The sequence below is a fragment of the Trypanosoma conorhini genome (assembly GCF_003719485.1).
Source record: "Trypanosoma conorhini strain 025E chromosome Unknown Tco_14.4_contig_00229, whole genome shotgun sequence".
In the NCBI taxonomy this organism is placed as follows: Eukaryota; Euglenozoa; class Kinetoplastea; order Trypanosomatida; family Trypanosomatidae; genus Trypanosoma; species Trypanosoma conorhini.
This window is the reverse complement of record NW_021704317.1, coordinates 922-26,353: the sequence shown is the minus strand read 5'-3', so window position 1 is coordinate 26,353 and position 25,432 is coordinate 922. Positions and strand designations below refer to the sequence as shown.

Below are 25,432 nucleotides of genomic sequence, written 5' to 3'. Positions count from 1 at the left end.
ATCAATTTTCGCGACACAGAGCGAGGACGGCGTGGCCCCAGGCGAGGCAAGGCAGGGAAGAGGTGTGTCGTTGGCTCGTCTACTCGCCTCGNTCCCCCAAAGTTCGTCCAGGCATTCTATCCCACACACACAGGCTGCTGGCCGTGGGAAGGAAGAGACAGGCGGAGTAAACGGCGACAATTGGCGACTGCGTAACTTTAGTTTCCTTTTTTGTTATTTCAAAATAAGCGCCACTGCACTCACGCATTCATACTTTTTTTTGTTTGTTGTTGTTCTTGTTGGTTGCTGCCACTGCTCCTCGTCACTACTTCAGCAGCGGCCCTCCACACGAGAAGAAGCCCCAAGGGGAGGGAAATATATATATATACATATATATATATATATATATATTTGTCAATTTTTTTTACTGTTGTTGTCGTTGCGTGAGTGTGTGTGTGTCGGAGTGTGGGCGGCTCGTGGTTCCTGCGTTTGCTTGCAAGCTTGACGGACTGCTGCCGTGCTACCCCGGCGTCCCACCACCAACGGGCAGTGCAGAGGAACACGGACGGACACGCGTCGATCATCAGGAGCACCGACAACTCCGCGAAGGGCGCGAGGCTGGAGAACGCGGCAGGGCGAGTGCGAGACGTGCAGCGGCTGCAAGAACAACGACAAGGCAAGCAGCAACAAGGGCAACCATAACGGGAACCCCGTGAGAGACAAGGACACAGTGAGAGTGGCGGCGGGGGAAATACGTAGCCAGGAGTTGGGTTGAATATAAAACAAAGTGAGAAGAAAAACGGCGGCACACTCACGCGTGGAAGGAAGAAGAAACCAAACGAGCCAACCGCATTTGCAAAGACGTGTCTACGGCAATTGTGACACCGAATTCGTACCAAGATGGATCCACAGAGTAACATTCTTTCGCAACTGCGGGCGCTAAAGCTGAGTAACGGGGCACGTGTGGAGAACACCGTTCAGCGCCCTGAGAGTGCTCCCTCCAATGTAGCGGCTGCTCTGAAGGGCGTCATTGGCGCTCATGGAAATTTCATTGCAGTGCCACCGCAGGCCGACACAGTGAAGGCCGGTAGCGGGAGGGGCGACAACAGCACCCCTCCACCAGTTCATCCTGTGACTGGTGCTACTGGCAACTACCTTTCCTCCAACGAATTGAAATTCAGTAAGACCAACCAGGCTGCTGCTGGTGCAAAACCGACTCGCATTTTGCGCCCCACGCCCCGATCTCTGCAGCAGCAGCAGCAGCAGCAGCAGCCGGTGGTGCGACGGGAAAAGGAGGCGAGAGTCTTGACACCTTCATCCAGCAACAAGCTTGATCAGTTGCTTCAGGCAGTTCCTACATCCACCGTTGCACCCGCCCGAGATGCGGCTTCGACGTCACCCCCTGTGGCAGTTGCCTTGACGAACGTCGATCCCAATGCTGTGCGGATGTCAACGGTGGTGGCTGGTACGGCAGCAAGCCCAAAGTTGCTTGAGCCTATAGACAACTTCAATGCACAAAAGCCAATCATTCGTACTGCACCCCCGTGTGATCACCGGTACATTATTGTTGGTGATGTGCATGGATGCCCGGAACCTCTTGGAGAATTGATGCAAAAGGTAAACTACCAGAAAGGGAAGGACTGCCTGATTCTGGCTGGGGATTTGGTCAATAAAGGACCCGACTCTATAGGGGCAGTGCAGCTGGCTCAGTCCCTGGGTGCCATTGGTGTGCTGGGCAATCATGATAGTACACTGCTCGTTTGTATCGCCAGATCGCGGAAGGCAAAGCTTACTGTACAGGAGGAACTTGATCCCGTGATGCAGCTTGCGCTCTCCTTTCCACAAGAGTGTCAGGACTATTTGCGTTCACTCCCGCATATCCTGCGAATTCCAAAGTACAATGTTCTCGTGGTGCACGCGGGGCTCAATCTGAATAATTCCATTGATAATCAGGATGTGTTTGAAATTATGCATATGCGGCGATTAGAAAAGCTGAGTGGTCGTGATGATAAAAAGACATACACCAGTACCAAAGCAAAGTGGAAGGCGGTGGTAAAGGGGACCCGTGGTGAACCCTGGGCGGAGTTCTGGAAGGGGCCAGAATGCGTTGTCTTTGGTCACGACGCACGCTCTGGGCTCCAGGTGCATCCTTTTGCATATGGCATAGATACTGGCTGTGTCTATGGACGCGAACTCACGTGTGTCGTGTATGGTCCTGAAAGCCCCAAGGGTACTTTGGTTTCGGTGCCGGGTCTACCAAAGTTCACCAACGAGAAACGTGGTCTTCCGCCCCCGGCAGCTCCTGTGTACGAGCAGTGCATGGAAGAGCTGGAAAAGCAGATTTTACGGCCAACCTCACGTCCCGCATCCACGATGCTCTTCAATGGCTATAAACCGACATTCCTTTCCGTCCCCCCCACCTATCCATTCCTGAAGGCAAGCAGCGCCTTGCCTGCCGCTTCTGGGGCGTGCAGAGAAGAGAAGCCGACGCCCAAGATATGCGCGGTAGAGGCGGCTACATTGTTGTTTTTGGTACAAGCAGGGGAGCTGAGTGCCGTTAACGCGCTCATGGGTCTCCCGGTGTATGAGGCGGCATGGAGGTCCATGCTACATAACGAGGTGGAGGATTGCACACATGCCTTTTGGATTCCCTTTGTTCGGGGAATTTTAGAAGGGCTGTTAAACATGTCAAGGGAGTCTTACTTGGATTGCCTAGATGACGTGCTACAACTGGCATTGGAGGCATGTGATGAGCTGGAAGCTGTGCAAAAATTTCTTGCTCCCCAACTACGTTTATTACTGGAGCGTGGGGAGTCCGGGGGCCTTTCCGTCTCGAAGACCACTATGAAGTTGTTGCGACTTCTTGCGATGGCATAATGGTGAACCGAGGCGCTTTCGAGTGCATGTCTGTGTCTGTGTCTGAGAGAGAGAGAGTTTGTGTGTGTGTAGAAAGATTTACGCGAAAGGAGGGGCAGAGCGTGAGCGTGAGTGTGAGTGTATGAGTGTGTGTGCTTGGGGAGGCCTTTTTGCTGCCCTACGCTCTCCTCCTCTAGGCAGGAGGAAATTTGGAAAGAGGAATGGAAAAGGAAAAGTAAAAAAAGAAAAAAGGAACAGGTAAAACGTGAAGCGAAGAGGCGCATTATTGCGTGGGGACTGGGGTAATATATAATTTTTTGTTAGACGAACCACCACTCTCCCCCTAAAGCAAGCAAAAAAAAAATAATAATAATAAGTGAAAGTGAAAGAATGAACGAGGAAAGAACGGGGCGCTAATTGAAATACTGCTGTCTATCAGTGCTTGTAATGTATTTTTCCCTCGCATGCATACTTTCCCTCTGTATGTTTGTTCGCGTGTGTGCATGTGTGCAAAACCAACGACACCAAGCAATGAGTGGGGCCAGGAGAGAAAGGGGAAGGTGAGGGTGTGCAGGGAAGTGAAGACGAAAACAACAACAAAAATCTGTTATATGCATACATACATATATACGTATATACATGTATATATATATATAGCTGTATGTATCTGGGCATATATATATATATATGTGTGTGTATATATGTATATTTATGTATATTTACTGTGTGCTTGTGTGTGTTGGGGAGGGCGGGGGAGGCATGCCAACAGACAGACTCTGATTGATGCTGCTGGTGGTGGTGACTTGCTTGCGACTGGTCACTCTTGTCATTAGTCTCCGCAAGTATTATTCACCCCTCCCTCCTCAACTACCTCTTCGTTTTTGTTTTTGTCTCATCTCATTTGCTGTTTAGTTTTTTTTTTATTCAGCTTCGTTTGGTTAATTTTTTTTTCGGTTTGTTGTTGTTTTTTTCTTAAAGTTATTGGTGGTTGTGTGCTTCTCCACCACTTCCCCTTCCTGTGCTTTTTGTGGTTGTTTGTTGTTTATTTCGTCCTTTTCGTCAAACGCGAACGGCGCCTTAACGTGCCGCTTCACTGCGACGTGCCCCCGGCCGTAGCGGACGCTTCTTCTCGCAACGGCGCACCGGCAGGCGGCGCGGCAAACCCGGCGGGACACCGCGAGTGTGGCTTCGCGTGGGCACGCCGCGCGCCGCTCAGGCCTGACCCCCTGCCTCTCTCCTCCTCTGCACCTAAAAGGCGGGCAACGGAACCCCAGACGCGAAAAAGAAAAGCGGAGAGTAATGGACGAGAACCGCTACCTTCCGTTTGTACTTTTTATCTTTTCACAAGCAGCCTCAGCTGCGGCGGACAGGTGCAGCTCTGCAAGTATGTTTTCAGGGTTGCGGCAGCGCCGGCATGGAATGAGGAAGGTGGCGGCGGTAGTTTCTATCGCTTTATTATTATTGTTATTATTATTATTTTTTTTTTGTGTGTGCGCCTGTCTGGGAGCAAACAATCGGGGCACCTGCTGAGAGGGACGCGAGGAGAGAGGGGGAGGCTACGAAGGAGCAGCGAAGATTGAGCGAAGGAGGGGCAACGACGAAGGAGAGATGTGTGGCGAATGCGGTGCTTAATTTATGTGCCGGCGTCCATAGGCGCAGGTCCGTTCCTTCCGTTTTCGCTCGTTTCTCTCTACTGTAATGTGTTGCCGATCGCCCGCGGTGGAGATGGATGTACCGGTCATGAGTGGGCCGAGGACGCGCGTGCGGGTGGCGGTGGCAGAAGAAATGCAGGCGCTGAGAGATGCATGAATGGGTGAATTTTAACAAAGAGTGATGATGGGGGTGGGGAGAGAGACGAAATTTTAGTAAGGTGATGTGCCAGCGTCTCACTGCGGTGGAGCAGGGGAATTGACGCGGGGGTGCTTTCACGCCGTGAAGTTTCCACACCGCAACGTAGTAATATACACATGCGCGGCAGTCATGCTGGCTGTGTACTCCATGGCTACCACGGCCACATGCATATCCGTCTGCATCTGCTTCTGGCGCCGCACATGTGTATGCGTGTTTGTCTTCCTCGCACACATTCCAGCTCGTGCTCAATTCTTTTTTTTCTGCTTTGTTTATGTGTGTGCATGTATGGGGAAATTCTGTCTTATTTTGCTGCCCTTTAGCGCCGCTTATTTATCAGTTGCTGCAAGTACAGATCTCCAACTTTCTCTTTGCATATCTGTGGGAGCTGCCGATGCCGTGCGGAGTTACTGACACTTGCTGCTGCACGAATATACAAGGAAACAAAAGAAAAAAAGAAATAAAAAAAAAAGAGAAAGCAAGCGATGAAAAGGAGAAAAAAAAAACATGGGAAAAATCAAAAGGAATGAGAAAAAAAAATGAGGCGCTTGTATTTTATTTTGGTCTTTGTGCTTTGTTTTTTTTTTTTTTTTATGAAATTATTTTGATTGCTGGCATGGCCGCTCATATACGCACGCGCAAGCTTCTTTCTGAAGATATATATATATATATATATATGGTATGCGTGGGTGTGTAACTGACTCAGGGGTTTGTTTGTGTGTGCGTCTGTCCTGTTCGGTGCGTGTTGGATGCACGCATGTGCTTCCGCCATGTACCGCTTCTCACCCCATAATTATCCATTTTTTGCTCTTTGTTTCTGTACTCGCCTGCGGCATGTGTTGCGGGCGCACAAATGCGTCTCATACGGGGAGAGGCGAGGCTGTTGTTGCTGAATGGGCTGTTGTCGGCCATTTCTTTTTTCGTCACTTGTCTCGCCGCTGCCGTGAACATCTCTCTGGCGACACATGCATGCATAGAATGAAATACTTATATGGTAATGAGCCTTATTTTTCCCTTCTTTTTTCTCCTTCTCCATGCTGTATGTTGGTGACAGCCAACAGATGCCACAATTGGCACCATTCATGAGGGGTTAACAAAAGACACGCGGACCGACGGCTGTCTTTCATTTCTAACCGGCACACCAGCTTGCGTGCTCCATCGGCCTCTCGCTGGTGTCTGTGTGTATGTGTGTGTGTGTGTGTGTGCGATTGGATGCGTTGGGGGGAGGGGTGCAGTGAAGTGTGCCACTGCTGGTGCAGCTCTGGGCGGGCCACCGTCACAGTCATGCGATTTATGCCAGTTGCCCCTTTGCGTGGATGACTGCGCCTCGGTGTGGCATGGACGGGCTTTCACTTCCGCTTCCCGCCTCCGCTCGTGCACAACGACCAGGAAGGAAAAAGAAAAAGAAAAAAAAAAGAATAAACGTTTTTGTATTCATCTACATGCAAATTTTCTGGAACCCTCTTTTTCCCGCAACGGCACCAATGATGAAGAGGAGCAAACTAAGCCTAAACGGGCGGCGTGGGAGGCAAAAGAAACAACAACAAAAAAAAGGGAAGACGTGCACGTGAAAGGTGATAACGAGAGAAAAGTGAAGAACTTCCCGCCCTCAATGCCTTCCTGCCTTCTTTACCCCCTCCTGCGTCCACCACAGTTCTGTCCGCCTCACCCAGTCGTCGCAACATCACAGAACAGACAAATGCGAAAAGAAATAGGCGTGAAAAAAAAGGTCGGGGGAGCCGGGTGCCCGAAACGTCTTGCTGCAAGTACCTGACTTCGCTTCTCGTGCACATTTTATTGTTTTTTTTTTTTTTTTGCGTGTTCCACGGCACTGCGGTGGAGGTGAGAGAAGAAGTGCTGCACGGGGGCTAGACGACCTCAGCGTGGGGGCCCTCATGGTGGCAGACGGGGGGGAGGGGGGCGAATGGAGGAGAGGGAGGAGGGGGCTGACGGACTGAAACGTACAGACAACGAGAAGTGGGAAAAGGGAGGCATGACTCTCCGTTCCTCCGACAAAGAGCGGGAGAGAGAGAAGGAGAGACTGGTGGTAGGCGATAGGCACCTAACCACCACCACTGCAACTGTGGTGATGAAGTCTTCATCCAAACGAGTTTTCTACAGCCGTCAGGAGGGAAGCGAAAGCGGAGGGGCCATGTTGCCTGCTACTTTTCTATTCGCTTATGCATTCTCATTGTGTGAGTTGTATCTCATTTGATTTTTTCTCTTTGTTTGTTTGTTTGTTTGTTTGTTTGTTTTCTTGTTTTCAAGTGGATGCGCCCTCCTCTTCATTCACACAGGTGTGTATTTGTATGTAGCCTCTACTTGCGTAAATATGAGTGTGCGCGGAAGTCTACGAAAAAGTATCGACGCACATGCGACATACGTGTACGGACACGGCTGCACATGTGTGGGTGTGTGTCAGTTCTTTCTGTTTTGTTTTTCCGTTGTTTTTTTTTGTTCCAGCCTTTTTGTAGTTTTTTTTGTTCGGATTGTGTGTGTGTGTGTGTGTTTAACCTCTCAAAAGTGTCGCTCTGTTCTTCAGCGCCTCTCAGCAGTCATTGTGTCTGCGGTGCATGTGCGTATGAAATGTGTGTGCGGGGAGAGATCATGCGCGAGGCGTTATCAGGAGCAAAGGCACGCGACTCGCTTGAGCGGGGAAACGGCAGAAATTCAGGACACCACGCCCACACACAGACACACATGAGATGTATGGATACAGTGAACACTTACACAAACGAAAACAAGAAAAAAAGAGAAGAAGGTATTGTTATTATGTGCAGCGCGCTGCGTGTGTATTGCACAGTCTAAGCGCTGGCGGCAGAATCAGCATGCAACACTATTGCCATCGCCCGCGCTCTTTGTTTTTGCGTGTGCACTTGCAACTACGTTTTGTACAGGGGATGGTAGTAACGAGTAGGATAGGCTAATAAAGCGATAACAGGAGGCAGCGATGCGGGTCCTGATCTTGGGTAAACAGAGAGAGTGGGAAGGGAGGGAAGTACAGGTCTGCATGTTTGTTTGTCTGTGTTTGCAGCTCTAAGGGGGCGCGTGGTGGGTGGATATGGGGCTCTCTGGGTTCTAAAAGCATTCTGTTCTTCAGAACTAGTGGCTTTTTTTTTCTTCGTTGTTTCTTTCTTTTTCGTTTTTTTTCTTTGGGGGGAGAAGGTGAGGGGTGGGTGGGTTCTCCTCCTTCTCCAGCAAAGAGAATTATAAAGGTTTACTAAACCCAGCAATCTAACGCGACGATGGGGGGGGGGAAGAACGTTTACGCCACCACGCCTCTCCTGCGGAGCAAAATGAATTTGACAACTTTGCCTATGCGGGCACAGGCCCACTGAAATGCAACCACATCCAGCCGGGCGCTCCCCTACGCCTGTTGCGGCGGTTTTGTATGCACATAACATGCTTCCTCTTCCCCTTTTTTGCTTTTTTTTCTCTTGTTTTTTTTTTGCGCCCAAATCCACACATGGGTGTATACTCACGGGGCAATAAACAAGACCAGGTCTCGCAAACGCTCTTTTCCCTTCCTCGGCGGCGACAGAAGACGCGCACACATGACGGAGGTGGCAAAGCTGCCGCTGAGCTGCGAACGTCTTGAGGTTCTGGATGAGTCAACAATAGCAGCCTGTGGCCAACAGGTCGTGTACTTTCGCCCACTACCGGGTTCCGCGCAGGCGGCGGCCTCTGCTTCGTCGGTGGAGGTTTCTTTGACAGAAAGTGTTCACTGCTGCGCGCCATGGCACCCCCCCGGGGCCGCGCTGCAGCAGTGTGGCGTTTTTTACGCAGAGGCGGGCCACGTTCACTTTTGTCGCAGCGGCGGCAGCGGCGGCCAGCCTGCACAGGAGTCGCGGAAAGTACTGCAGCCACCACCACCAGCCTCCGACGGGATTGCAGAGATGAGGGTATTTTTTGGCACGACGCTAGTGGTGCGCACCGCCGACGCCATTGCCTGCTACGCGTTGGATCCCGCCCTTGGGGCCGAGGTGACACAAGCGCCGCTGCTCGGCCGCGTGGTGCTGCAACACCCCGCACCCGCCGGGGATGCGACGGAGGTGGTCCTGATGGACGGCTCTCCTGCTGGCGAGGTAGATCACTCTATCGCTGTTGTTATGTACTGCAACACCACGCGGCGCCTGAGCGCGCTTCTTCTGGCGGTAGGGCCCGCCTGCGTGACAGTGCTGGGACAGACGCGCGACGGTGGCCTGGCGATGCCGCTGGACGTGAATGCACCGCTGAGCAGTTGGTCATTCGATTGGGCTAGGCGTGAGGTACTGTTTGTGTTCGCTGCCACCGCCACCGGCCCCGCGACGCTGTTGACGAGGACCCTCTCCCTCGCCACGATGGAGTGGGCGGCCTCCTCCACGGACCTGACGCCACTGCCCTTCGTTCCTGCCGATGTGGCCCACACGCACACCGGTGACACCTGGGCGCTGAAAAACTCTGGCGAGGGGGCTGTAAAGCTCTTCAAGCTCTCCCCTGGGTGCGTGACGCGGGAGGTGGCGCTGCAGCATTCCACAGGTCGCGGTACCGTCGTCTTGACCACGTTAGGCTCCAGGCTGTATGTGTTGCTGGGTGCGAGTCTGCTGGAACTGCGGGAGGAGGATGGCAACAATGGGACGACACCAACAGCGACGTTATGTGATTGGCTGGTGCAGCAGATTGCGAGGGAGCCGCACGACGGGATGCGAGGGCAAACGTCGGGGAGGGAGGGAGCCGGCAATAGCGTGAGGAACGAGATGGATGTCGTACTAGATTTCGTAAACGACCCCGCATCTAGTTTGCCCGCCATGATTGTGCGCGACTGTCGCTACGTGTCATGCGCACCCGATGCTGCGGAGGAATATCGCCACGCCATTCTTGACGCACTACAGGCAGCGAGCGGACAACGTGGCAGCAACAGCGCCCTGCTGCGATACATCACAGTGGCGCAGTCACTTCACCCGTCAACTATTCTGCGGGTCTTGAGCGTCCCTGACCCGTCTGTCCGTCTCAGCCTCGCCGTGTTGCTTGCGACGAAGCCGCCACTTATGGCAGGTGGGGTGCGACTGTTGGAGTGGGGTTCCCCGGTGCGTGTCTTTTGCCAGAGTGTAGGACCGACCCAGGCGAAGCTTTTCACTGCGGCGCTCTGCGAGAGTGCCCTCACTGCCCTCGCCGCCGGTGCGCTTGGCGCGGTAGAGTTGCTTTGCGCCGTCGCGGACTTTGTGATGGTCGCAACGCTGGGCAGCGACAGACGTGCCGCCGTGTCGCGCGAAGAGGCTGCGGCGGAAGTCTCCATTGCGGAGGCGGTTGGAGTGTTATCCTCATACGCGCAGTGGGCCCTGGCGGCGGCGCCGGCGCTTGGGACCATCACAGCACACGTGGGGCCCGTGCGCAACGGGACGAAGGAGGCCGCCGTACGTGACCGCGTCGCCCACGGCATTGTCCTCTCGCGCAGCGTGCAGATTGAGCCAATGTCGCTGCTAAGGCGGCAGCAGGCGAGTTAACCACCCAGCCGCCGCGGCTACGAGGCTCAAGAAGACCCAGGCGGAAGTGAGAGGATGAAAAGAAAGGCGAGAAAGAGAGAGAGAGACTCTGAGAGGAAGGACGGAGGGGCTCGGGGGGGATGGACTAGGATGGGCAAATCAACAACAACAACAGCAAGAGAAAGGACCTACCACAACACTGCGAAGGAAAGATGGCACCGCAAAGCTGTCGGTGAGAGGAGGGAATAAAAGTAAGAGGCAAAGGGGGTGTGAAGATGCATCCCCTGAAAATCGTGTAACGTGGAAGGAAATAAACTGCGTAGCTTTCCGGTGTTGCCCACGCGCATCTCTGTGAGAAGCATCACCAGCCGCGATGCAATGACCCAATCTATCTACGTCTGCCTTGCGTGCCGCTTTGTACCTGTTCCATTGCGCCCGTCTTTTTTTTCTTTATTGTAGGAAATCAAAGAGAACACAAGTGCGGCGAAGATCCACAGTGCGGGGTGGGGGGTGGGACGGGACCGCGCGCTGATGGATTCCAGGGATGGCAGGGCGATTCAGGTAAGCCCACCGCAGGGGTTTTACGTCAATTTTGATATCGATACCACCTACGTCATTCCCTTCACTGTGCGGAATGATACACGCTCCATGTGCACCGTGCGTTTTACGCCTCCTAGTAACCAGCGTGTGTTTCGCATCAATACCACCTCGGTGCGCCTTGCCCCTGGACTTTCACACGTGATTGAGGCGGAGTTTATTACGCACGTGTCACAGGACTACCAGGACAGCTTTGTCGTGTTCACCAACGATGAGTCCGTCACGGTGCCGCTCGTGGCGAAGTGCAGCCCGGACCTTGAGTTCCCCGCGACGGTCAACTTTGGACGTGTTGAGAGAAACCGTCATGGTCTGTCGAAGGCGCTGCGTCTCACAAACAAGGGTCGACGGGAGAAACACGTGCAAATCCTGGCTCCGGCACAAGTCACGGGGGTAAAGGTGAACCCGCTGCAGTGCGTTGCCCCGCCAATGGGCTGCGTTGACGTCTACCTGGAGCTCTTGAAGCTCGATGTTGGCTTTCATCGCCTGCCGCTCCAGCTCGACGTGGCTGACGAGGCGGAACGGCGGACAGTGATGTTGGTGGTTGAGGTGATGGACAGCAAAGGCGTCCTCCTTGACCCGCGCAGCGGTGAGGAGGTGCACGCGCTGGGGTTCGCCAAGACGTACGCTGGCACGCGACGCGTGGTGGAGGTGGATGTGCGTAACGATAGTGAGCAGCCGGTGAGCTTCGCGTTTCAGGTTGCGGGCGACGCCTCTGCCGAGCAGCAACAGCAGTCGCCGTTTGACTTCATCCCGCGACAAGGTCGACTCGGTCCACACGAGAAAACACGTGTGAGCGCCGTTTTTTCACCCCCCATCTCGTATTCGCCAAGAGGGTGGTCGTGCCGCCGTGAGAATCGGCACACTTCAAGTGCCACGTATGAGACTCTCTACTCGCTGCTTTTTCTAGAGGTGGAGCACACACACACGCTGCGGGTGACTGGGTCGAGCACTGCGACGGTCGCATGGCTTTCGCAAGCTGTTGTGGACTTTGGTCAGTGCGCTATGAACGACTACCGCGATGTGACGGTGACTGTGCACAATGGGCATAAAGACATGCCGTTGCAGTTTCTGTTTCCCCGCGTCGCACACTTTCTGATCGACCCTGCCGAGGGAAAAGTGAAGCCTGGGGCCTCATGCGACGTTCGCTTGACGTTTCGCCCGCGTCGCCTGGGCGCATTTGAGGAGCATCTGAGGGTTGTATTCAATGAAACGGAAAAAGAAAGCCTGACGCTCTCGGGGGTGGCGAAGTCGCTCTCTGCGACGCAGAAGATTGTTGGCGGAGTTGACAAACTGCCGGAGGATTTTGTCAGCATGCGGAAGGGCGTGAGTTTAGTGCAGGAGCCGCCCTGCGCCAGCACCGGCCGTGCGGCGGCGGCGACGGCGACGAGCGTGGATGCGGTGGACCTTGGCATGATTCCAGCGGAGGGTCTGGTGCCCCCCGAGCCGGAGCCTCCCACCGCCATCTACAAGCGAAAGTCTGCCGGCGAGTTTTCAATACTGCGAGGAGGCGATCATTTCTCACCCGTCGCTTTAGACGCGAAGACGCTCATCCGGAAGGTGTTTAAGGAGACCCCGAGCAACGCGACGGAGCGGCGGGATTGCCGGCGTGAGTTGCAGCCGATGGAGCTCCTGCGCATCGCGGCTCCGATCAAGGTGATGGACTACCAGCGGGTGACCGTGGGCTCCACGTCAACAAAAATGTTTTTCCTGTACAACGGGACTGCCGCCGCGGTGCTGGCGGAGATGCCGACGGAGGAGACACACTTGTCCTTTTCTCCACACTCGCAGGTGATTCCAGCTGGGCGTGCCGCTGCATACGATGTGAGTTTCTGCAGCTCAGTAGTTCAGACCTACCAGCAGATTGTGCAGATTAAAATTAATGGACGATACATGCTGCGATTCACACTGCAGGCGGACGTTGTGCCGGTGGAGGTGACCTTGTCACGTGACGACGTGGTGCTTAATTTCACGGAATTTGCGGATGATCCCATGGCGCATGCCACCGTGACACTTTTCAATCACGGGAACAGCGAGGCCGCCTATGCCTGGGCGCTGAATCCTGGTCCATTCATGATTGAGCCGACGAGTGGCTCAATTGCCCCAATGAGTAAGGTAACGGCACAGTTGACATTTATTCCACCCCAAGGTGTTCTTAACGCGGAGACGAAGGCAGAACTCCACGTGAAGGGAGCATTGACTACGCGAGTACTTAATCTAAAGGGCATTATTGCTCCCACTTCGTGTGGGTGGTCTACGGCCGTCGGCGAGAGGGCCGGCAGTGGTCTGAGTATGACGTCAGGTGGTGAGTATGTGCTTAAATTGCAGCAGGTACCTGCCGGTGTGACGACAAAAGCAAAGGTTATGCTGCACAACAGGGGCCGCAACAGTGCCTTCTTCTCCTTTGAATCCATACCAGAGTGGCTGATGGTCACGCCAATGTGTAGGCGCGTTGGGGTGGGAGAAACGGAGGAGATCACGCTTGCAGTGCACCATGAGATGCCAGGTTTGGTGCAGGCCTCTCTGCTGTGCTGCGTGCGTGGCATGAAGCGACCGCTGAGGCTGGGTCTCACCGCGGAGGTGTGTGTCGCACCGTTGAGTATTGTCGCGCCTCCGCGGGGCGACGGAGAAATTCTTTTGGAGTTTGACTCTGTTTACATTGGAACGGAGAAGGCACTGCCGGTGCGTTTTTGCAACAGTGGCGACGTGGCTGCCGTCATTTTTGTGGACCTCCGCAGTCTTCCGGAGTACTCGCTGCGTTGCCCGGACGGTAGCGTGGCCTCACTGGAGTGGCGGGGTCGCGGCGAACCCGTTCCCGGCGAGGTGTACGTCACCATCCCGCCCCGCAGTGAGGCGGGGGTGCTGGTTGTGTATCGTCCCACCAGCGTCGGCAAAGATGAGCGCTTCCTCGTGGTGTGGCGGCACATTGGCACGGATGAGATGAATCCACTGATGCCACTCGCAGTTTCTGCACGGGCGTTGGTGTCGAAAGTAGTCGTCAGGCGACAAAACTTTGAGTTCCCGCGCACAGTTGTCGGGACCACCGCCGTGCCACTGACACTCACCATTGAGAACGTCTCTGGGGATTCGGTGCGGTGGGAGTTGCTCTTGACCCGTGACGAGAACAGCAAGGGCAGCGACGACAAGGGCAGTGCTGGTGAGGCGTGCCCCTTCCAGATGAACCCGGAGAGCGGCACTTTGGCCCCCCACAAAAGTCAATTGGTCCATGTCACGTTTGTGCCGAACTTAGAGGGCAACCGGCATGAGCGCTACTGCGTGTACCTGGACGGAAACCAGTTACGTCCGTGTGCGGAGGTGCGGGTGTCGGGACTTGCGGCCCTGCCACGCATCGTATGCGACAGGGACGAACTTATTTTCCCCGCTGTTCCGCTCAACGTTGTGGTGCGAGAGACGATGTATATAGCAAACGATGGCTTTGACTCCATTGAGGTACGATACTCCAGCAAAGAGGCAGGCCCACTCCACGTCACGTTTCCACATGGTGCCATCTTCAAGTCTTCGTCACGCATTCCAGTCCGTGTGGAGTTCTGCTCTTCCAAGCCTGTCTCACTCTCGACATCCATCACGTTTACATCAGATGTGGGTGAAACCCTCACAATTCCTGTTACCGCCACATCTGTTAACTCATTTCTTACGACAGCCCCTTACGTTATGTTTCAGCGCGGTCGCTCACACATAGGCCTCGCTGAAGATGCCGCAACAGGGGGAGAGCGTAATGAAGAAGAAGAGGAGGTTGAGGGAAGGGAGGAAGCGATGGTACCATTCATTTACTGGGATGACGTCCCTGCGTTTCCCACCGGCACCGCTGTTGCCGCTGCCGCTGCCGCCACCAAAAATGCTCTGGCGAGTGCTACTCCTGTTGCCTCTACCACGACAACGCCTATTTCCCACCCACTTGCAGGGAGTCCCGAGCCTCGCCTGACGCCTACGCCTGGTCCATTTGTTTTCGTGGATGCCGTTGGACGCAGCATGTATTCCCGGCATGCGATTGAGAATCTGCAACTGTGGCTAAACCACTGCATTTTTCAGAAGCCTGTCAGTGAACTTGTCCCTGCGTTGCAGTCGACGGAAGGACGTTCACTGCTTGAGGCGGCGTACAGGCTCTCCGGAAAGCGGCCAAGCAGGCTGGCTCAGCCCAGTGGGGGGGAAAGGTCACTTGCTTTTCTCCAGTCGCTGACGTCAGTAATCAAGTCTAGGGGTGGGTGCTTGAGTGAGGTTCGCCTCCCGTATTTGATGAAGTACAGCGCGTATTGCGCGCTCCAGGAGAGCTCCGGTGGGGAGGTTTTACCACCAGCCGCCTTCGCCGTGCGTGCTGATCATGCGTGGGTGACGGTTATTCTGCAGTTTATTCGTGTGCTTTACCTTCCCAAGGTGGACCTTGCGGCCATGCTGCGGCTTTACCCCGCGACGAAAACGTACTTTCCCCGTTCCACCTGGGAATCGGCACCGTTTCAGGCGGCACTTCGCGACAGCAATGTTTTTAGCCCGGAAGAGGGTCTTCTTCTGCGTTGGGTGACCTACAATGTACGCAAGTGCGTGAGAAGTGGGGTGCTGAAGGGTGGGACGAGGGTGATCTTGGGGTTTGACGATCTACGCGACTGTGTGGGTGTGCTTGCCTGCATTCTCGCGTACGTGCCCTCGGCAGCTGCACGCTTGTCGTCGATGGAGCGCCTCGTTGCTGAGCCCACAACGCAAACAGAGATGGAGAACAATGCTGCAGTGCTCCTTGGGGCGTTGATGTACATTGGGTTCCCTGTGCGAGCCACACCGCGTGAACTGCTGGAGTACAACACAGTCGACTGGCTGCTGCTCGTCGTGACGCTCTTTATTCTCCTGCCACGCTTCATCCCGACTGCCGTCCTTTCACTCGAGGGAAAACTGCTGGTCCCAATGTCGCGGTCGCTGGAGGTGGCGAACACGTCGAACACTGAGCGCACCTACACTGTGGAGATGGGCAACTCCGTCTTCCGCGCCCTGCCGCGGGACTTTAGCGTCGACGCTGGTGGCGTGGCGCAACTCAACGTGGAGGTGACGTTGCGTTTTAACCGCCGCGTGGAAGGGGAGTGTGTGGTAGTGGATACCTCTGCCTGCCTCATGGAGGAGCGCGCGCCCATCGCGTTTCGTCTTGTGGCCGTACCCAACCAGGAGCCGCTGCGCGTCGTAAATATTCAGACGCCACTGTACACGGCACTCCAGCATGAGATGCTGGTGGAGAGCCCTTTCCAGGAGAACTGTGTTGCCACCCTTCGCTTTGCCCAGGAGTACAAGAGTGATGCTGCGTACCCAGAGGGGGACTTTGGGAAAACCCTACATAACGCCTTTAACATTTCTGCCGGCGTCATTCCCTTCCGCAGCGGCGAGGCAACAAAGGTGATGATACAGTTTGTTCCATGCGCCCGCGGTAAGTACGAGGCACGCATCACGTTTCATGATGAACAGCAGGGCGAGTTCTCCTACCTTGTCATTGGCACCTGCACACCACCAAAAGTGACGGATAAAGTGAGCATCCGGGCCGAGTCCGGGGAGGAGTGCACGCACACGTTACTGGTAAAGTTTCAGAATGTGCCGTTTGAGCGGATGCTGCGTACACTTGAGGAGCATCGCCGCCCCCCTGCCTCACGCGCCGCGAAGAATTCCCTTATGCCTGACCTTGTGGGTGTACCTTACACTGTGACCTTTGTGAATGAGGCCAACGTTGGTCCGAATCCTTTTTACCGTGGGCCTGATAGTATTGCCTTTGTGTCAGGTGAGTCAATGGTACCGCTTAGTTTCTCATTTTTGCCCAAACAGCTTGGTGAGTACAACGGATATATTCTGCTTGCTTCAAAGTACGACGTGCGCAGTATTCAGGTGACTGGGAAGTGTGTTCCAACCGGGGAAAAGGGAGTCCTTCGTTTTGCCTGCCCCGCGAGGCAGTTTATCACACAGGGTTTGCCTGTTACTAACAACAGCAATGAGAATTGGCTCATCAAGGCCACCGTGGAAGGTCCAGGCTTCAGTGGACCAAAGGAGTTGCGTGTTCCGCGTGGGAAGCAGCGCGAGTATCCACTGCGTTACAGTCCTGCTTGGACATCATCTGCGAAGGGGAATCTAACCTTGTTCAACAACGAGACCGGGGAGCGCTGTACCTACGTTCTCATCGGTGAGGCAGAGGAGCCCTTGTCCGAGGATGCACTCGTCATTGAGTGCCGGGCACGCGAACGTTGTACCGTGCCATTGACCGTGCCTGATGTCAGTGGTGTGGATGCCACCTATCACGTGGAGACGGATCTGCCCTTTGCACGCGGGGGTTCCTCTGTGCTGGTGCACCGAGGATCCACCGCGAGGTACTTGCTCGTGCTGCATCCTATGATGGGCGGCACCTACTCCGGGACTGTCGTCTGTCGTGCCCCCAATGGACGCTACGCCTGGTACGCTATCACCGTCAACGTCAGTCCCCCTGAGAAGGAGGGTACGGTTGAAATAAAGACAGACACACGCACTCCTGTGACAGCCGATGTGAGCATTAACAACCCGACGAACAAATCCATTGTGTTCAACGTGCGTCGCTTTGGTCCGGGCCTTTTTGGTGAGAACTCTCTTCTTCTGGAGGCAGGCGCTCCTGCGGTGTACTCCTTGTTGTTTGTTCCCTCTCAACTTGGTTCCTTCGACGGGCGTCTCGCCTTCTGCAGCGACGAGGCAGGCGAGTTTTGGTATGAACTGCGCATTATTGTGGAGGAGTCGGTTCCAGAGGAGATTACCTTTGAAAGCGAGATTGGGGTTCCAGATATACGGCAGGTCCGAATCCCGAACGACACCTCCGTGGAACGGAATCTTTACGTCTCCAACTCGAACCCCCGTAACTTCTCAACCGCGCCAGCTCTTCTGACGATTCCAGCCTACTCGGAATTGACCCTTGACGTTGTGTATACGCCCACTGCCGTAGATAGACCCCAGGAGGCGATGCTGAAATTGTACAATCCAGATCTTGGCGAGTGGCGATATCACTGCCGCGGTGTGGGTATGCAACCTGCGGAGAGTCCCCCAGTGCAGTGTGTGTGTGAGGTGGGGGGAAAGGTGTCCGTCGCCCTCAAGATCAAGAATCCATTCGATGTCCCCATGACCCCTAACGTCAGACTCACCAGCGACAAGGATGGCTATTACAGCTTGACCACGATGCCGCAGCTGCCATTCATGGCACCAGGGGCGGAGACTGCGATCTCACTGACCTACACGCCCAAGTCTGTTGGTCGCCATGCTGCGACCGTCCTTGTGCGTCCTGACTCTTTGACACAGGAGGTGCAAGACGTTACGTGGAGGTTTCCGCTGAGGGGTGTGGCGGAATGGCGTTGCCGCGATGCGCCTCTGCGGTTTCGTTGTGTGGCACGACGCCAGGTGGAGGAAACGGTTACGTTGAACCCGCCGGGGCTTACGGAAGAGGAGAAGGAAGTCTCCGTAGTGCTGGAGCTGGAACATCAGCAGCAGTACGCGAACGCTGTGGAGTCAAGTTTTCAAAGCACCTTGGAAGCCTCCGATACGGCAAAAGGGTCGCTCACGGTAAAGATGCGCTTTGCGCCTTTGCGGCCTTTTCTTGCAACGGCCGACCTTGTCGTTCGCTCGGAGAAGGGTGCGGTTTGGCGGTATTCTATCGTCTTAGACGCCGTACGCGCGGAGGTGGACGATGTGGTGACTATTAAGGCGGCCTTCCGCACCGTGTCTGCCGTCACATTTTCCATGTATAACGTGTTTCCGCACAGCTCTCCCTTCAGTGCCTATTTCACCCCCGAAAGCTCGCGGGATTTGTCGGTGATAAACACTCGTGGGGTGCTGCATCCCTTTTTGGTGGGTCAGCGGAGCCCAGGGAGCGCGACGCCGCTGCAGGTGCGATTCGCCCCCTCTGCACGTCTGCCGCAGGTGGAGGGGACGCTCATTGTTGACACAGAGGATATGCAGTGGTCCTTCAAGGTGATAGGGAAGCTTGAGGACGCCCACACCCGGTAGATGTGTGACACCGATGTAAATGGTACTCTCCATGACGTGATGTACAAATAACTAGAACGTGGAAGGAGAAAGGCGAAACCCGCCAACTGATTATGTGGTTTTCTAAAGTAGCGTATATGAGTTGTCTTCTTTTTCCGCGTTCCACTATCGTTCATTCATTCATACTTTTGTTTTCCTGTTTTACTTTTTTCCTGTTTGCTGTTTCACTATATAAATGCATTTCACAACCTGTGAGTGTGCCAAGCGTCTGTGGGGGGAACGACGGCGAAATGGATGACTGGGAGAAGGCGTACGAGGAGGACCGGCGACGGCTGGCAGAGGGAAAGGACATTGTCCTCGACACCCGGCGCGGTGACGCCGTGGCAAATTTGTTTGAGGAAAAGGAGCCTCTGCCGGTAGGCATCCTCCCTACTGGGACATCGGGGAGGGCCGTGATGACTGACATCGCTTCCGCGTCGTTTGTGCCCACGCCAGCAGCGGCGCTCCCGCGGACCGGGGATACCGCCCCAGCGACCGCCGTGTCTCGTGAGGATGAGGAGGAGATATATAAGTTCTACTCCCAGTACAGCGACGAACCCGTGCCGCACAGGGGGCGGGCGGCCGCGATGGACGACGCGGAGGACGAGAGAAGCCAACAGTCGCAGTTGCACGATGCCCGCTTCAACCTCACCTGCCTTCCGTCAGAGTGGAACCTCTACAGTTTGTTTGGCACCAAGATGGGCCGACGACTTTTTTTCGCAGAGGTGCTGACGTCGCTGTTTAAGGGCTTTTTTGGCAGCAAAGAGTCCCTCGTCGCTTGCTTTGTCACCCCAAATTGTGTGTACCTCGGTGATGTCCAGACAGGGGCAGTGATTGCCTGTATTGACATCCAACGGCTGCGTGAAGTACACATTTTTGATAGCCTTGCGGTGGGTCTGAGGACATTGGATGCGTTTGACCTCTTCCTGCAAGCATCGCAGCATACGGATCGACTGGTGAGCATACTGCAGAAGATCGCGGGATTTTGGAAGGTAAACGTGAGGGTGGTGCCCTCCACCCTTGATCAGGCAAAGGTGTTCAAGAAGGAGATGCAACTGTTCAACAAGAAGAGTCACACCTGGAGGCTCGTGGAGGACCCTCGCACGGGCCTTCGTATCGTCAACATACCTGAACAATTTGCAGGTATTTTTGCCCCCATTGCTCTTAAAATAGTACACTGGTTCGGCTTCATTCATCAGTCAGGAAAGGATTGGAAGGGCTCCAAGAGGCAGCGGCGCCGGTGTGCCTGGGTGACGGCTACGTGTTTTTTTGTTGCAAGGGAAGGGGGTCCCGGTAGTGACGGGCGATCCATCAAGCACTGTGCGGCGATGCAGTACATGACGGAACTCTACGTGGGCCCTGGGGGCGAGTTGGGCATAGTCGCCGCAGCGGGTCCTCCGCAGCCGCCGATATCGGTCGTCTTTGACTCGGAGGAGGAGAAAAAAAAGGTTCTCTTTATCTTCCAGGAGTGCTACAACTATCGGAATTGCGGCGGGTCAATCAAGGTGACGCAGGTGAACAGCGTCGAGGAGAGGATCCGCCTCACGAGGGTGGCAGGGGAAACACGACCGCAGCTTTTCCTCATGCGCCCGCAGAAGGAGTTGTACGAGTTCTTGCGGGGGCCTTCTGGGCGAAACTAGGCTCCCCCATCCGCTTCGGCGTGTCGCCCTCTTCCTTGAGACTGGAGGGCTCTGGGGCTGAGGCGTCGTTTGCGTGACTGGTTTTTGCAAGTGTTTTTGTTGTTGTTGTTTTATTCTTCTTTAAACTTCTGCACAGTTCCCAAAATATATCTGTGTGATTTGACGTGTAGCGTTGATGGCTCATCCTTGGCTTCCTCTCTCCCTCCCTCACTCACACTGTGGGTGCCATTGGGTGCGCCTGTCTCTAGACGTGAGGAGGAAGACGGTATCGCTGTTCCATCCTTTAGTCCCTCGGACGAGTTTAACTTCCTTCCCCCCCCCCTCCTCCCTCCTCCTCCTCTGTTTTTTTTATCTTTCTTTTTTACTTTCTCTCTTTTTCAATTTATCCTTTCGTATGCTTTATGTCGTCGCTACGCGGAATCAGGAGGGGGCTCTGCAGGCGTGTTTATGCGGCGCTTGCACCGGACGCGCCTCCGCCCAGGCGAGGACGCCCCAATGAAGTACTTGTTTTGCCTTCGCGAGAAGGCCGTCAAGCTGCCGGACCCGCCGTGCACGTTGCCCACGTCGCCCCGCTTTGACGCGGAGCGCAGCGGGAAGTTCAACAAGGCGTGGCTGCAACACGAATTGCCTGCGTGTAAGCCGCTGGTGCGCAACAGTGTGTACCTGCCCAGCAAAGAGAGCCTCTGGAATTCACCAATACACGAGGGCCTGGAGAAAATCGCTGAGCGTTTGCCCTACCATGATGTTCTTCGGTACATCATGGAACATAATTACTTCTTTTTGTTTAAGACGCTCCTGAAGGCAAGCGATGCACCACTTCCGCACGTTGTGTACGAAGATTTTATGAAATGCCGGACCTTCGCCTCTTTGCAGAACCCGCCTGAGGAGCAATTTGCGTTGTCCCCCACCTTGCTGCGGACGCTGCTATGCATGGCGGCATACCAGTGTATTCTTGATCGACACTACTTTACAACTTGCCAGTTGCTCTTCCGACGGCTAGAGCAACAGCAAGCTATGACATCTGAGGTTTTGTCGGCTTGGGTGTACTGTTGTACAGCCAGCGGGAGGGTGGAGGAGGCCTTGGCTTACGCCAAGCACATGGCAGACCACGATGTTCCATTCGATGAAATCGTTTTTCTTTCATGCAGCACCCCTCTGTGAGCCCCGTGGCAGCTGAACACTCTGCGGTGTGGCACTCCGCGAAGGGGATGCTGTTGCAGCGTCGTCTGGGTGAACGCCTTCAGACGGAGTACCGCAGCGATACTGTGGCAGCCCACGGCATGTTTGCCTTTTACGCACTGACGTTAAGCCACGTGAAAAAGTGGGAGGTGATACGTGCTGCAGGAGCCATGGGCGTACCACTTTCGGAGAGAACGCTCTCGCTGGCGGTGGAGGTGTACGCGCGGGAAAAGGGCCTGCGCTGCGGTCCTAAAACTGTGACGACCTTCGCCTCGTTTTTGGCGCGTGATGGCACGGTATGCCACCTGCTCTTTGTGTTGCTTCGGGCAAAAAAAAACGAGCTCCTGCCAGAGTTTCAGGGCCTGCCACGGACCGTCTTTAGCGAGGCGGAGCAGGCAGACATTTTGCATTGTGTGGCGAGGCGTGCCCGTCAGGACGACGGATTCCGCGCAGCCATTCCCCTTCTCCGTGCACTTGTGCAGGAGGACGACCCGCGATGTTTCTTCCAGGCCCTTACCCGCGCTGTTCGCGCCACCGATACCAAGGGCAGCGGTGGAGGTGATAGCGTTGCGGGTAAAGGGGTGGCCCCGACGCACACGTCAAGCGACGAGCTAAGCCTGCAAGTTTTAGTGGCCTCTGTCCAGGGCCTACTGCGTGAGGTGGACACGCTGGAGAGGGCGAGCAGGAGGGGAACACCTAGTGGGGGGGCCGCCATGACAATTCGGGCCTCGGTGAAGGAGGACGCACGGGGGGCGGAGCTGCAGAGTCTGGACGAGAGCGATATCCCCGCGGGTGTGCGGGAACTTGCACGCATGCACCTTCTCGAGGAGGCGGCACAGTCTAACAGAGCTGCGCGGCTTCGTACGGCGTGGGTAAATCCGGACGGCACTTTCTGACTCCACACCCTTCTACAGCGTTGGCTATGCATTTTGTTAGTAAGGCGGCACGTGTATTGTGCCTCTTTTCCCGGCTGTGAATTCCAGTTGGTTTCTTCTTCCTTTTGTTGTTGTTGTATTTGTTTTCCGTCCTTTTTATTCTCTTCCGGGTTGGGCGTACGTGCGCGGAAATCCCATATGGGCCGCAGCAAATGACGGCCTCCACCAGGGCGTTGCTGGCTCGGCTACAGATCTACCGCGGCGACACGGTGGACGAGGAGATGGAGTCGAGGCCTCTGCCGCAGCCACCACATCAGCACCCCCCGCTCGCAGCCGACGTCGTCCTCACGCGGCGTGTCGCTCTGCTGCAAAAGCGTCTGCACGCCTTGGAAGACGAAAACAGCGGGCTGCGTCTGGAACTGAAGGCTGCAGAAACGTACGCTGCAAGCCGCAACTTGCCCACTGCCGCGATTTCCCTGCTGGATTTCCAATATCTGCTGGAGGAGTGTGGCCGGGCGATGCACGCTGAGGGGGAGCAAGTGGAAGGGAGAACACGCACGTGCGATGCCTTGGTGCATGCCCTGCGGCAGCTTTATTCCTTGAAGTCGTTTATGAAGGCATTGGATGGCTTGCATGAGGCGTATAGGCGACTGCAAAGGAAAGGCATTGAGCTGGCGCTGGAGAACTTTGTTGAGGAGGTCTCAATGGATAGGGTGCGCACGGCAGCAATGGAGCTCATCATGCGATTCGATATCCTTGAGGAAAGACGGACGCAGTCCGTGGACGAGTACGCTTCCCTGCTGCGTAGTTTCGCGAACGCCATTGGCGTGGCTGTCTCCCGAGCCATGCTGTACTTTGGGAAGAGTGGAAAGGAGAGTCAGCAGACGCCGTCATTGCTGAGTGCCATGCAGCAGGTGGTGCGGGAGGCGTTGAATGTCTCCAGACATGTAGAGGAAGACGCGGCGACGAGCTTCACGCGGAATTTCGGCGTCAATTCGACTCTCCTCAAGCGGCTCCACTCAATGAGTCTGTTGATGGTCCCACCTCATGCAGCGCCCACCATAATGGAACTCCAGGCGATGACGGGTGAAGTGATGAATGTTGAATTGAGGCACCAGGATAGCTGCTACGACGCCTGTGCGCTCTCCCTGCAGACTGCGTTGTCACTGCTGCGTGACTGACGGCGCGGCCGGCTGGGTGATTGTTATCGTTACCAGTTGCGTGTGCACAAGCATTTTCCTTTTTTTTTTGGCCTGTGTGGGACGTCAAAGGTGTCAGGATGTCGTTCAGGAACTTTGCACTTTGCTGCGTGGCAGCGGCGCTCCTCCTCTCTTCTTTATTCTTCCTTCTGTCAACTGTCTGTCTTGACTGCGGCTGCCCTTTTTTTCTTTTTTTCGTTTCTCCCATCTTGGATTGCAGGTAGATTAGCACGAGGACAGCCAATACGAGAAGATAATATATAACTTAAAAAAGAAAAGAAGAAGAAAATAAAGGAACGAGGCCGGCAAGGCAGGAGTGGGGCGTCTTGCGTGGGTGAGACGAGCTTGTCAAATTGTCACCGCCTTCGTCGCAGAGGGAGCGGGGGGAGGCAAAGAAGAAGGCGAAGAGGAAGAGGAAGAAATGATGCAGTACGGTGGTGCTGTAGCACAGTATGGGGCGTACCAACAACGCTACCCTGTTGCTGCTAGCCAAGGCGGGATTGCTGCCATTCCTTCCCTTAGCAAGTCGCCAATGATTCGTGATGTGTGGGAGGACAACTTAGAGGAGGAGTTCAGCGTCATCCGGTCCCTTATCAAGGACTACCCGTATGTGTCCATGGACACGGAATTCCCCGGAGTGGTAGCGAAACCTGTCGGTAATTTCAAGGCAACTCACGAGTTCTACTACCAAACTCTTCGCTGTAATGTAAATATGCTCAAGATGATTCAGCTAGGAATTACGCTGCTCAATGAAAAGGGCGAGGTACCCGAAAACTGCTGCACCTGGCAGTTTAACTTCCGCTTCTGCCTCACAGAGGACGTGTATGCACAGGATAGTATCCAATTGCTTCGCCACGGCGGCATTGACTTTGACTACTTTGCGCAGTACGGAGTTGAGGTGTCGCATTTTGCGGAACTGCTCATCTCGAGCGGCCTCGTCCTCAACAGCGACATTCGCTGGCTCGCTTTCCAGGCCGGATACGACTTTGGGTACCTGATGAAGGTAGTCTGCGGCAAGGATCTTCCGGAGAAGGAGGAAGACTTTCTGCAGATCTTTCACTCCCTCTTTCCCTGCGTGTACGACATCAAGTATCTTCTGCGTTCCACGGATCTCTCGCACTCCCTCGGTTTAGATCACCTCTCGGCGAGCCTCCGGGTGCGCCGCTTCGGCATGGCGCACCAGGCTGGCAGCGACTCCCTCCTCACTGGCCACTGCTACTTTAAACTGCTCCGGGAGTGCTTTGGCGGTAATCCCCCCATAGGCAGCAACGGTGTGCTGTACGGGTTGTACGAAGACGCGTCGGCGGCGGCAACGCCCAGCAGCACGACGATACCTGGCGGAAGTGCGCACACCTTCGCGTCGTTTGCCGCCGGCAAAAGCACGGCATTCCCATCCACGCCGCTCTCGCACACGCTGAAGGGCCACAACTAAGCCTCGCCTTCCGCTTCACTGCCCGTTGTAGAGGTGGGCGGGAGGGAGACACAGCGCGCGCGCCAGCAGGGCGGCAACAGGAAGCGAAGAAAAAAAAAACGGAAAAAAAACAAGGAACCGGAGAAAATGGTGCAAAAAAGAAAGGAAAAAAGAAACGAAACAACAACAAGAGCACCAAAAAGAATGGGTGGGGCAAGAAAAAAAACACACGGAAAATGAATTAAAGACAAGCAGCAGAAAAATAGAGCGTCAAAGAGCGATATATATATATATATATATGCATATATATGGGAAAAACAAACAAGTAACTGCTGCACGTGAAAGTAAAAAAAAAAAAACAAAGCAAACT

General features: G+C 54.8%; 8 protein-coding genes across 8 annotated transcripts, besides 25 other annotated features; all 8 read left to right on the top strand.

The window, feature by feature from the left end:
* Positions 1-253: 253 nt before the first annotated feature.
* Positions 254-288: a microsatellite.
* A 66-nt stretch (positions 289-354) lies between these two features.
* Positions 355-390: a microsatellite.
* A 17-nt stretch (positions 391-407) lies between these two features.
* Positions 408-447: a microsatellite.
* A 432-nt stretch (positions 448-879) lies between these two features.
* Tco025E_04474 (putative serine/threonine protein phosphatase) lies at positions 880-2,856 on the top strand (the record flags this gene model as incomplete). Its single annotated transcript, XM_029371384.1, has 1 exon — positions 880-2,856. The coding sequence occupies one exon, from the start codon at positions 880-882 to the stop codon at positions 2,854-2,856; it is 1,977 nt and encodes a 658-aa protein (XP_029228502.1).
* Positions 2,857-2,883: 27 nt separating this feature from the next.
* Positions 2,884-2,926: a microsatellite.
* Positions 2,927-2,953: 27 nt separating this feature from the next.
* Positions 2,954-2,990: a microsatellite.
* Positions 2,991-3,030: 40 nt separating this feature from the next.
* Positions 3,031-3,105: a microsatellite.
* Positions 3,106-3,443: 338 nt separating this feature from the next.
* Positions 3,444-3,557: a microsatellite.
* Positions 3,558-3,709: 152 nt separating this feature from the next.
* Positions 3,710-3,804: a sequence feature (A-rich).
* A 483-nt stretch (positions 3,805-4,287) lies between these two features.
* Positions 4,288-4,319: a microsatellite.
* A 917-nt stretch (positions 4,320-5,236) lies between these two features.
* Positions 5,237-5,276: a sequence feature (A-rich).
* A 63-nt stretch (positions 5,277-5,339) lies between these two features.
* Positions 5,340-5,361: a microsatellite.
* Positions 5,362-5,855: 494 nt separating this feature from the next.
* Positions 5,856-5,888: a microsatellite.
* A 185-nt stretch (positions 5,889-6,073) lies between these two features.
* Positions 6,074-6,106: a microsatellite.
* A 369-nt stretch (positions 6,107-6,475) lies between these two features.
* Positions 6,476-6,499: a microsatellite.
* Positions 6,500-6,907: 408 nt separating this feature from the next.
* Positions 6,908-6,938: a microsatellite.
* Positions 6,939-7,105: 167 nt separating this feature from the next.
* Positions 7,106-7,173: a sequence feature (A-rich).
* Positions 7,174-7,192: a microsatellite.
* Positions 7,193-7,793: 601 nt separating this feature from the next.
* Positions 7,794-7,837: a sequence feature (A-rich).
* A 264-nt stretch (positions 7,838-8,101) lies between these two features.
* Positions 8,102-8,133: a sequence feature (A-rich).
* A 104-nt stretch (positions 8,134-8,237) lies between these two features.
* On the top strand, positions 8,238-10,166 carry Tco025E_04473 (uncharacterized protein; the record flags this gene model as incomplete). Its single annotated transcript, XM_029371383.1, has 1 exon — positions 8,238-10,166. One exon carries the CDS (start codon positions 8,238-8,240, stop codon positions 10,164-10,166), a length of 1,929 nt encoding a protein of 642 aa, XP_029228501.1.
* A 45-nt stretch (positions 10,167-10,211) lies between these two features.
* Positions 10,212-10,252: a microsatellite.
* A 424-nt stretch (positions 10,253-10,676) lies between these two features.
* Positions 10,677-18,740, top strand: Tco025E_04472 (uncharacterized protein; the record flags this gene model as incomplete). The annotated part of the gene is made up of 1 exon (XM_029371382.1): positions 10,677-18,740. The coding sequence occupies one exon, from the start codon at positions 10,677-10,679 to the stop codon at positions 18,738-18,740; it is 8,064 nt and encodes a 2,687-aa protein (XP_029228500.1).
* Positions 18,741-19,009: 269 nt separating this feature from the next.
* Positions 19,010-20,398, top strand: Tco025E_04471 (uncharacterized protein; the record flags this gene model as incomplete). Its single annotated transcript, XM_029371381.1, has 1 exon — positions 19,010-20,398. The coding sequence occupies one exon, from the start codon at positions 19,010-19,012 to the stop codon at positions 20,396-20,398; it is 1,389 nt and encodes a 462-aa protein (XP_029228499.1).
* A 91-nt stretch (positions 20,399-20,489) lies between these two features.
* Positions 20,490-20,519: a microsatellite.
* Positions 20,520-20,705: 186 nt separating this feature from the next.
* Positions 20,706-20,738: a sequence feature (GA-rich).
* A 107-nt stretch (positions 20,739-20,845) lies between these two features.
* Tco025E_04470 (uncharacterized protein) lies at positions 20,846-21,559 on the top strand (the record flags this gene model as incomplete). The annotated part of the gene is made up of 1 exon (XM_029371380.1): positions 20,846-21,559. The coding sequence occupies one exon, from the start codon at positions 20,846-20,848 to the stop codon at positions 21,557-21,559; it is 714 nt and encodes a 237-aa protein (XP_029228498.1).
* Positions 21,560-21,606: 47 nt separating this feature from the next.
* Tco025E_04469 (uncharacterized protein) lies at positions 21,607-22,473 on the top strand (the record flags this gene model as incomplete). The annotated part of the gene is made up of 1 exon (XM_029371379.1): positions 21,607-22,473. One exon carries the CDS (start codon positions 21,607-21,609, stop codon positions 22,471-22,473), a length of 867 nt encoding a protein of 288 aa, XP_029228497.1.
* Positions 22,474-22,664: 191 nt separating this feature from the next.
* Tco025E_04468 (uncharacterized protein) lies at positions 22,665-23,633 on the top strand (the record flags this gene model as incomplete). Its single annotated transcript, XM_029371378.1, has 1 exon — positions 22,665-23,633. One exon carries the CDS (start codon positions 22,665-22,667, stop codon positions 23,631-23,633), a length of 969 nt encoding a protein of 322 aa, XP_029228496.1.
* A 143-nt stretch (positions 23,634-23,776) lies between these two features.
* Positions 23,777-23,818: a sequence feature (GA-rich).
* Positions 23,819-24,043: 225 nt separating this feature from the next.
* Positions 24,044-24,072: a microsatellite.
* Positions 24,073-24,075: 3 nt separating this feature from the next.
* Positions 24,076-25,083, top strand: Tco025E_04467 (putative CCR4 associated factor; the record flags this gene model as incomplete). The annotated part of the gene is made up of 1 exon (XM_029371377.1): positions 24,076-25,083. One exon carries the CDS (start codon positions 24,076-24,078, stop codon positions 25,081-25,083), a length of 1,008 nt encoding a protein of 335 aa, XP_029228495.1.
* Positions 25,084-25,342: 259 nt separating this feature from the next.
* Positions 25,343-25,372: a microsatellite.
* Between the last annotated feature and the right edge of the window lie 60 nt (positions 25,373-25,432).